The 11294-nt window shown below is 40.0% G+C and overlaps 1 protein-coding gene across 1 annotated transcript; it reads right to left on the bottom strand.

The window, feature by feature from the left end:
• Positions 1 to 4631: 4631 nt before the first annotated feature.
• On the bottom strand, positions 4632 to 10924 carry proza (protein Z, vitamin K-dependent plasma glycoprotein a). Its single transcript, XM_042721034.1, is given in 11 exon segments — positions 4632 to 4867; positions 5489 to 5592; positions 5595 to 5813; positions 5897 to 6011; positions 6479 to 6594; positions 6898 to 7026; positions 8891 to 8903; positions 8905 to 9005; positions 9578 to 9602; positions 9705 to 9874; positions 10822 to 10924. Coding segments are annotated over 11 exon segments (1275 nt in total). The 5' UTR covers positions 10898 to 10924; the 3' UTR covers positions 4632 to 4660.
• Positions 10925 to 11294: the final 370 nt, after the last annotated feature.

The raw sequence follows: 11294 nt of genomic DNA, 5'->3' as shown, positions 1-11294 counted from the left end.
CAACCTTTCTATTCATTTAAAATATGCTATGTTTAAAAAAGACACCAACTTGGATGAAGAGAATGTAGAAAATAAAGACAAGAGAAAAAAAATATTGTATACAATTATGCACGGCAAATATTTAAAGGTGTTTTGGACATTTAGGTAGGGCAGATTCCGGGTCGTAGCAATAGATTTTGATTATTTGTGAAATGTAGTAGTAATAAATAAAAATGTAATAGACCTTAGTCCAGGTAGCGACATAACAAGGCTACATAATAAAAATAAAACAAAACAACATACCGAAAGTTCAGATGGCAAAACGTCTTACTACCAAGAAAGAAAAAAAACTTTCAATAAACGTAAACTCCACAAAACAGTTTTCAAAGTTGTAAGTTGTGAAAATAACACGCACTAGGACCTTTATACAGTGTGTGCTATTGCAAAGACTGCAACTCTATCCTTCGCAGACTTTATCTGCCTTAAATTAATCTATTCATATAACCTGATTAAAGGGTTAGTCCACCCAAAAATTAAAATGTTGTCTTTAATTACTCACTTTCATGTCTTTCCAAACCCGTAAGACCTTTGTTCATCTTCTGAGCACAAATTAAGATATTTCTGATGAAATCCGAGAGCTCTCTGACCCTCTCTGACACAAATATGCTTTGCACACACACACCATTTTTGCCCCGATTTTCAATTGCTAAAATTTTTGTGAAAATTTCAACAAATTATCAAAATTGGAGGCAAATTGGTGCTTGTTCATACGAGCAACAATCACGAGATATTTGGCAAGCTAAAAATCTGGATCTGTCGTCGACTCACGGTCCTGCAGTGTGAAATGTGTTTTGACTGGAAATTACATCAGTGATGACCTACAGCCAATGAGAGAGCAGATGCAGGGCGAGGGAACGGTCAGGGGAGGAGTCACAGACCTACAGCCAATGGGAGAGCAGATACAGGGCGAGGGAACGGTCAGGGGAGGAGTCACAGACCTACAGCCAATGAGAGAGCAGATACAGGGCAAGGGGACGGTCGGGGGGAGGAGTCACAGATCTACAGCCAATGAGAGAGCAGATACAGGCAAGGAAATGTTTGGGGGGAGGGATCATACCTACAGCCAATGAGAGAGCAGATACAGGGCAAGGGAACGGTCAGGGGAGGAGTCACAGACCTACAGCCAATGAGAGAGTAGATACAGGGCAAGGGAACGGTCGGGGAGGAGTCACATACCTACAGCCAATGAGAGAGCAGATGCAGGGCGAGGGAACGGTCAGGGGAGGAGTCACAGACCTACAGCCAATGGGAGAGCAGATACAGGGCGAGGGAACGGTCAGGGGAGGAGTCACAGATCTACAGCCAATGAGAGAGCAGATACAGGGTGAGTGAACGGTCAGGGGAGGAGTCGGTTAGGGGAGGTGTGAGAGCAGATACTGCAGGGCGAGGGAACGGTCAGGGGAGGAGTCACAGACCTACATCCAATGAGAGAGCAGATACAGGGTGAGTGAACGGTCAGGGGAGGAGTAGGGAACGGTCAGGGGAGGAGAGAGAGCAGATACAGGGCAAAGGGAACGGTCGGGGGAGGAGTGACAGAGACCTGACAGCCAATGAGAGAGCAGATACAGGGCAAGGGGACGGTCAGGGGAGGAGTCACATATCTACAGCCAATGAGAGAGCAGATACTTGCAAGGAAAATGTTTGGGGGAGGGGTCACATACCTACAGCCAATGAGAGAGCAGATACAGGGCAAGGGAACGGTCGGGGGGAGGAGTCACATACCTACAGCCAATGAGAGAGTAGATACAGGGCAAGGGAACGGTCGGGGGAGGAGTCACAGACCTACAGCCAATGAGAGAGCAGATACAGGGCAAGGGAACGGTCAGGGGAGGAGTCACAGATCTACAGCCAATGAGAGAGCAGATACAGGGTGAGTGAACGGTCAGGGGAGGAGTCGGATCTGCAACAGAACATGAAGTATGGAATATCAAGTATTGTAATAGAGCTAATGAGAGTGAGGGTGCAGGTTGAGTGTGAGTTAAGGGGACCCTATCAAGTATTGTATCACAAGCTTCTTGCAGGCTTCAATTTCTAACAGGCAGAAATCCACTCTCACACACTCTCTTTTCCACTTCTTGCATGTGTTTGGCTGTGAAATGTAGTGTGTAGAGTTTGCAGAGTTGCTCTCTTTTCCACTTCTTGCATGTGTTTGGCTGTGAAATGTAGTGTGTAGAGTTTGCAGAGTTGTTGGTGTTCCAACAGTCAAGAGGATGCGGTTAGCTGTAATGGCAGCTTCACACACTCACAGAAAGTCCCTGGAGGACGATCGATGGTCAGCATTGATTTTAATGGCTCATTCAATCCAGCCCTATACAATGAAATGAGGCTACTGTCCGGATAATGTGTTTGATATGCTAGAGCTACAACCTCCCACGTGTGGTCACTGAGGGGTCGATCCCTCTCGCTGGGGAGGAGGGACACAAACAGCCACTAGATCCATCAGTTACTGGTCTCTAACACTGCCAGCGATGAAGAAGTTGAGTCTAACCGCAGGTTCATTCCAGGAAAATGAGTAGAAATAAGGAGAAAACGTTCCAAAGAGAGACAAAAACACTGAATACACATAACATTAGAAGTGTTCCAAACCAGGTTCTAGTTAACAGTTAATAATGCCTTCCACTGAAGATACAGCAATAGCACATCACTGAATGTGTAAGCATCCTCATTAAACTTATATAAATATATTAAATAATAATATTTTAAGAATTTATTATCCTGGCAGACAAACAGTGCAGAGAAGTTGTCCAATGAAACCTACATCAGAGGTGGACACCGTAAAGGTGGGAAATAACAGTGCTACATATTCTGTTGTTTCAGCTTTACTTCTATAATGCTATAGTGACAAATATAAACATAGACTGAGCTGGATTTTGTTTTGATTTTTGGTAAGAAGACATCAGCTAAGTTCTTATAAAGGTGTTCAACTATGTTCATGCAGGAACTAATTCACTAAAGCAAAGACCTTCACTTTATTAGCACTGTACTTTTTACTCTTGATAAAGTGGTACTATATACGATGTTAAGTAAAGTTAATTTCACACCAACTGTTTTACTATGTAGAAGATTAACAACCCCGCAGTAAACGGCAAAGCTATTTGTGATCAAACTATTTATTATAGTGTTTATTACAATTAAATTATACGATACTCCATATAAGTTTGCAACATCAAGCAGCTAAGATAATGAAAAGAGGTTTGAGGGTGTCATTGAGTTCAATCAGTTGACAGACTTCAGTTTCTCTCTTATTTAATACTGTGTTTTATTTATGTCCAGGAGTCACTTGCCCAATAATCACGCCATTATTTATGATAAAATGCACAGTCAAGGTTACCTCAAGCAGATGTTCAGTTTTTGTTGGTGCAATCATTTCCAACGTCAAGCTTAAAACTGTCTATAGAAAGCTAGCTCTGATTAGCTTTAGTTTCTTATTTGTGCCATGTGCACTACTCATGCTCAGTTAGTAATACAATGGTCATATATATCTAATTTAGCAATTTGGTCTAAAAAAAAAAAAAAAAACTTTAACAATGTACTTCAGGAACTTAAATAATTAAAAAAAATATGTATCAAGACCCCTTTAATACACATTCATTGTGTTACTCTGAAAGATTAATCAGTGCATGTGTTATTTAAAAGAAAACAAAATGTGTTTGTAATCAGAATGTGAAAAGGTTCTCTACCACAGGAAAAGTTCAGGACATACAGCACAAATCCAATCACTTCTGAGGGGTTTTTTTTTTTTTTTTTTTCCAGAAAATCTCAGCTCTTCGTTCCAAAAACTGATGCAACTTTCAGGGTATTTAAGTAGTTATAACATCCTACACTTACTGCTTCGAAACAGGATATGTGTCAGGGATAGTTTCACCCTTATGCATACCCCCCTGCTAAAAAAACACATAGACACCATCACAGAATTCGTAATGGTTTTAACAGTTATTATGGATATTATACTGATTTTAATGGAAACTGTAATGGTGCCTATTGGTTTCTACTAGTAATTGGTCACCTTCTATTGGTGACCAATACCTAATGGAACCTAATGTCCCAAATCACACTACAGGAAACCATTTTTAATGGTTCTAATGCTTAAATGTTGATAGTTGTAATGGTATTTGTAGTGGAAACCATTAGAATTTCTGTGATGGTTTCCATTGGGGTTTTTTTTTTCAGCAGAGCACCTTTTCATGAGGCTCTAGTGGCGGTGACGGCACGGATTATGCATAACATCAAAATTGCATTATTATAACATAATCAAATGCTCATTTTATTTTACCTTACAAATCTTAAAACCAACGTTTTCCCCCCCACCCTCATCTTACCCGTTGACGGCTCCGCAATTAAAAGGATGTGTTTATTTGCTACAGGACTCATAATGTGACTCATAGATAGACACTAAATTATAAAGCCGTATTAACAGACACACAAGTTTTGGGTTTATCAAAAACGATCAGATCAGGGGTACATGTAAGTTAACCTTGTTTTCTGGAACACCCCCCTGACGAACTCTGACTGTTTTTCTAACGCTTATAATTTATTGTGTATAAGTGGGAACAAAGGCAATGTCAACTAAAAACAAAAACAAGGTAGAAACGTATCGTACATTCATTCTTTTTCTCTTCCATTACGGGCGCATGAATGTGTTTAACCATGGCAAGAAGCGGGACACTTTCTGTAAGACATAACCGTTCTTGCAGTCGGTTCCTGGAGGCTGGCTGACCATGCCGGTGAGGAAGAACACCTCTCTGTACAGCGTGAGCACAGGGCTGCCGTGTCCCAAGATGCAGTCTGCTTTAGCTCGAGGCAGAGTACACGCCATTTTGTTGGTGACCTAAAGACAAAATCAAAGCACTCAGTTATATGTCTCTACTTTAAATACCTTTGATTCTCCCTGCAGTTACCCCCATGCTGTATATGTCAGAAAACAAGATAAAAATACTGTGCATACATTTCAAAATACTGATATCTTCCTCAATGAATATAATAATTTTAAGATTTTTAAAGACTTTTTGAGGCCTTCATTTGTGGAAGTGCACTTTCAGACTTTTTGAGATGTTTTTAATACCTGCAAATGCAAATATTGACCCCGGCTGTGACAGTTGTTGCCCAAAGCTAGCTAATTCATACGTTTTGATTCTTTGTTAGTCATCATCTCTGTAGCATCTCACCATCATCCACTGTTGGCCATTTAGAGTTTTAACCCATTGGACCCTGTTTTTTTTAAGCAATGTTGGCAAGAATTTTACTAAACTGGAAAACATCCACCTGCGCATTTACTAAGTTTTACTATTATTCTGAGAGTCCTAGACAACTTTTTTATGTTTTGAAGCTTGGATCATTACATATACAATTGCATGAGTGTATAATAATAAGTTTGATTATGAGGAAACCATTTGTGAAGTGGTTTTTCGTGACCATTGGAACCCCATAAAATGCTGAAATGTCCACCAACCTGACCAGAGTGGCGCTGCGAGCAAACCAGCAGTTTGTCATAGGACAGGTGGTTTAACATGAGGTTCCCTTCAAGATCCGTTGCACCTGAAGCTTCCTTCCACCGGTGACGACACCCATGTAGTCGCCCGCCATGAGCACATTGTCAGCGAAGTCTCTCTCGGGCAGACAGGCTGGAAGCACGCTCTTCTTGAAGACCATCTTCTGCGTCAGCTCTACTACAGCCATGTCATTGTCAGGTTTGCCCTCAGCATAGAGCGGGTGGATGTGCACCTGCTTTACCTGAAGCGTCTGCTCTCCTGCTTCGAATGAGGTCACCCTTTTACCTGTAGAGTGTGAGGAAGGATTTTTTTAGCATGTTAGGAAACCACTGTTCATGAAAGTTTTCTGAAAACATAATGGCACTCACCCACCGCCACCTGAAAGTTGTCGTGCTTCCTAACGCACTGGGCTGTGGTGAGAACCATGTTCTCTTTGAGGATCACCCCACTGCAGAAACCAACCGATCCTTGTCGCAGCATCGCCTTTGAAAAAATGAGTACATGTACACAATGTGAAGTAACTGCACACTGTAAAAGTTACCACGGCATCTAAATATGAGAGTGAGTGTCTTAAATTACTGTTTTGTGTATGTACAGAATACGGGTGTTTCAAAAACTGCTCAAAATTTGGATGTGGAACATTAGACCCTGCCTTTATTGGATTTAACGCACCCTTATAAGCGGCAGACAATTTCTAACGCATTCAACTCTAACAGCACTTAAATTCAAGTAGATATGAATGACTTAAGGCTGGAATACACTATACGTCTTTTAAAACCTGAACAGATTTTTCAAAACACTAGTCATCGTACACTTGCCAAATTTTTAAATAGTTACAGAAGAAACATTGTCTTAGTCTGTGGCCAGCATACACTACGGGATTTTCTATGAAATCTGTGAACTTTCATCAACAAACATGATGTCTGGAGGATCAAGTGGTTTTTGTTCACCTGCCAGGGACACTCTTCTGAGCCGCAGGTGAGTCCTTGATAGTCTGACCGTGTGTTAGCTGACTGACGTCTGTCCCACTGACTCAAACTTGCCACTTTTCCACATGGAAACGTTACTAAAAGAAATGAAAATAGAAGAAATTAATTTTAAGAAAATTAAATGTGTACTTAGTGATGATTTGGTATTGATTGGACTATTATTTTGGTGTTCTCAAAATACAACCAATATCTAGGAATGTATTAATTTTTTTTTTAAAAATACATACATACTTAATGCTTATAAAACCTTGCTTTATTTAGTTTACTTTTGCTAAAATTATTTTTAATATTATTTTAGTAATAATAACGCAAAAGAGTTTTGTGATCAGTACAATTTCTCAACTCATGTGACATTATCAGCTGTTGCGTAAGGGACTCACCAGCCGGCACGCACTTCTCTTTCTGCTGCAGTTTCCAGCCGTACGCACACGAGCACTCGTACGACTGATAGCCCGGCTTACAAAACTGACTGCACCCTTTGCTCTTATCGATTACACATACCGTTTGATCTAGATGTGAAAAGAAAAAATCAGTGAGAGAACAACAACAAACTTCATTCAGCATCACGTAATAAAGACAATTCAGAAATACTTAAATTTCTTATTTAGTGGTGAACTCTTTAAGAGTTTCAAGCTCTATTTTAGCAGGTCAAACTAAATGTTAAGCATTGTACTATATGTCATAATTTTGTTGAAAGGGTCATGAAATGCATTTTCAGATCTTTCTGAATTCACTTTACTGCACTGGATTTATGCTCTTGTGACTGACAGGACAGGCATGAGTTGTTTGACAGACCTCAGCATCATTATTCATTACGTTTATTTATAGGCACCTTTCACGACTCTCAGTTCACCTTAAAAGTCATCCTAAGAATATTAATATAATAACAAAAAACAGAGCATACTGTAACATACATTAAGACACTGAGGAATAAAATATTGCTTAGAACATGTGAAATCATAAATAAGCCTGTTTAAATAAATTAGTTTTACATCAAGATTTAAAGGTATGAAGACTATTGCTGTTACAGATGTCCAAGGGAAGGGAATTACACAAATGAAGGGCAACCAGACTTTAACAAGCAAAGATGGAAAAACTATAGACAGGTCAATAGTCACTAAAAAGCTATCAGATTTAGTAGAAATTGTACCTACTAGTAAGATTTCAGTTATACCACTATTGAGTTAGTGGTAAATTAGATGATAGTCAGTTTTTAATTTCAGCTAACAGCTGAACAGTGAAGGTGGAGGAAAGACATAGAAGATAGATAAAGCTGATCGTCATCAGCATATCAGTGGAAATAATGCCGTACTTCCTCAAAATATGTTCAAGGGGCAATAGATAAATAATAAATAAAAGAGGGCCCAAAACTGAGCCTTGGGGAACACCAGTTGCTAAAACTAAGACAGACCTGTGCCCATTGCTCCAAGGGAGTCCAGCTTGTCTAGGAGGATGTTAAACGAGATTGTATCAAAGGCCGTACTTAGAATGAGCACCGGTTAGTTCTCACCACCGTTTAAAAAAAAAAAAAAAAAACGCTACAAAATTGGGTGTGGTGCACTGCGGAGTGGAGGGGGAGGAAGTGAAAGAGACACCTTTGGTTTCATACCATTTCATTTCGCTCCAATCTAGTTAAATACACAAATAAATTCACAGCCATTTGCACTCTGCATCGAAAACAAAATCTCAAGAGTCTGAAGCTTCTGTCATAGCAAATAAATACATGCTGTTGTGAATAATTAGGTGAAGCGTCTTCTCATAGGATAAGAACACACAGTCTCATGAATAATTATATAGTCACCGACGAGTCATTGATGTACTATAGTCCATTGCCACGTCACAAATTGTGACGTCAACACGATGTAGATTTTAAACCCGGAAGATGAAAATAGCACAAAAAAGCTCAACATTAACAAGTTTTCTCCAACAATTTAAATTAACGGATGCTAGCATTGTCTTCTGTGATGTGCAACACAAACACTTCTGCTAAAATCTCAGAAACAGTAGTCTGGGGTTTCATGACCCTTTAAGTGGCGAGGGGGAAAGAAACAGAAGACAGTGATGAATAAATCTCAGTGATTAAAGAAGACAAAGAAGATGAGCAAACTTCAAATGCGTTGGAAGAGAATCAAGTTGACAAGTATGGATTTAGAGTTGTGAATGATACAGGTCATCTCGTCAGCTGTAGGAAGTTTAAAGGTAGACCTCCTTGATTGACACGTTAAGGGATGTGTGATTGTGCGATTACAAATTCTGGCATTTCAGAAGGGGTAGAAAGCCTAATTTTGGACATTTTAAATATTCTGTTTCTTGATCCTTTTAATTTGTGCTTTTTAAATAGAGCTCAATCAAGATGAGGGTTCAGTGACATACCTGTCTCACAGTTGATTCCCCGAAAAGCCTGATTTACAAATGCAGTCAAAGCCCCCCACACTATCCGAACACATGGCTCCATTTTTGCATGGCTGCTCAGCACACTGGTCACCATCTAGCATGTAAAACAACATCAGAGATGACGCATGTCTCACACTTAAAACATTGTATGTCTATAAATCTATAAATCTGAATACACCAGATCTTGAGCATTAGTACATGATTCTCTGGAAGGCGTGATTTCGACTGGTAAACCGTAGCAATCCCATGTGCAATACTGTTTTATGTTTGACCGCTATATAACTATATAATCAACTGCATTCCCATGAAATCCAACATACTGCTTACCTGTTGATAGTTTCATCTAATAACCAGCTGACCTGGACATGGAATAGGTCCAATGTATTATATATATATTTCTTTAATCAGCATCAGGGCAACAAGTGGAACAACTGATTCCTCTTGTCTATATTCATCTGATCGGGTACTTGAAATGCAGGGTTTCCCAACTCCAGTCCATTCAACACACTAAACAGCTGTTGAGTTGAACCAGGTGCTTTAATTAGACTAACACATATAACACACTCTGGTAGGTGGGTCTCCAGGACTGGAGACGTCTGGAAAAAAACAGTTGACACATGACTTTCTCACATGGACCATCATGCATATGCAACATTCACCACTTACCGATGTAGACGGACCAGAAGATATCTCAAAGAAAACAAAAACACAATGCATTTAAAGTCTGCACGTAATTACGAGCGCAACTGTGAATATTGGTAGTAATATTAAACGTGTTAATATTCAGACTCACGGTGCGATAATTATCCTGGAAGACTTCTCTTGCTTCTTCGTAATCACAAACCTCCTCTAAACACTCCCTCTCGAGGCTGGCAGGGAGTTTAGTCTCTTCGTCACCCGCGTTGCTTCTCTTCTGGCGGGAAATCAAACTAAGTGCATCCCACTTTTCCAGGAACACAGGAGCTGAGGTGTGCAGGGACACAGAAAGATCGTGAAAATGACTTTATACAGTGTGAAACGCGGCTGAGGAATAGATACAAGTGATATTTCAATTGAAACATTCAAAGATAATTTCTGGTCATGGCCACCAAAAACGTGCACGGGCGAGAATCCCAGGCTTCTCATATCTGATGTGGAGGATGGAAAAACATTTAGATGTTTAAAAGTTCAGCTTATAAAGACAGTAAGGCAATTGCACTCATAGTGACAGCTGATGGGTACAGCTTTTCGAATGCTGTGTGTGTCGGAGCAACAGAAAGTACAGAAATTAAACAGTACTGTAAAGAACACCACCTGTCACAAAATTATCTGTGGCTAAATGAACCGGTTTTTTTTTTTTTTCTCTCTAATTCTGAGGCTCTAAGAGGGCTCTGCCTGGTGTTGGCAACATTACAAATAAAATGGCGCAGTTCTTAATGACTCCGCAAATCTCTGGCCCTACACTCTCAAAATAGCACACGGTCTCACTGAGATGTGAAATCAGTTAGGAAGAATTATATGAGACAATATTTCAGAGCAAATACAATTTGTACAACATATTCTATAAAACAACAAAAACAATCCGCAGCAACAGTAGCCAAATCCTGCGGGACAACGGCGGACTTGGCAACCCGAGCCTGGGTTTGATCACGTGGTGCCTGTTACTTTTCTCACCGCTTGTCTCGATGGACTGATCGTCTGTGACTATAACGCATTTAATTTAAGCATTTTATAAGAGCTCTAGGGGATTTTCATTGATATGTCAGGCTCTCACTCAATTAATTTTCATGGTTAAACGCTGAACCTGCCAAAAGTCTGACAAAAACAGCCGTTTGAGAAACGAAGACGAAGATTTATTAACCACAAGAAAAAAAAAGAGTTCGTGTTTAACAGACTCCAAAAGACTTAAATGCAGAAGAAAAAAGCATTACCTGTTCTTTTGTGCAGCTCAGCGGTCACAAAGCCAAACAGAACTGCGAAAGAAAATAATCTTCCGATGTAAGCCATGAGGAGTAAGACGGTCGACGCCTCTGTCTGTGAAATACAGGATCATTTAACTGAGTACAGCTGTTTAAACCCACGCTTGTCCTGAATGTTCAGCTTCCAGTTAGAATTAACATCACAATAATAAGCAGCAGTGGGGTTTTAACCGTAAAATGCAATGTAGGTTCTCTATTGTGTATTTATAATAGGGTGTTATTATATAACGGAGACTCACCCGCTGTGCTTCTGGCGCAGATCTGAGCTCTTCACGTTTAGGAAACAATAATATCTGATATTAAACTTGCGCTGACAACCTGCTGTCACACATCTGTCGAGGTGAAATATCTGTCAGCACTGACATCATTACATCTATTGTTGTTGTTTTGTACAAGCACGAGCTGTCCTGCATTTGTGTGTATAA

The sequence above is a fragment of the Cyprinus carpio genome, chromosome B3, assembly GCF_018340385.1.
Source record: "Cyprinus carpio isolate SPL01 chromosome B3, ASM1834038v1, whole genome shotgun sequence".
NCBI classification, from domain to species: Eukaryota; Metazoa; Chordata; class Actinopteri; order Cypriniformes; family Cyprinidae; genus Cyprinus; species Cyprinus carpio.
This window is presented reverse-complemented; position numbering and strand designations above follow the sequence as displayed.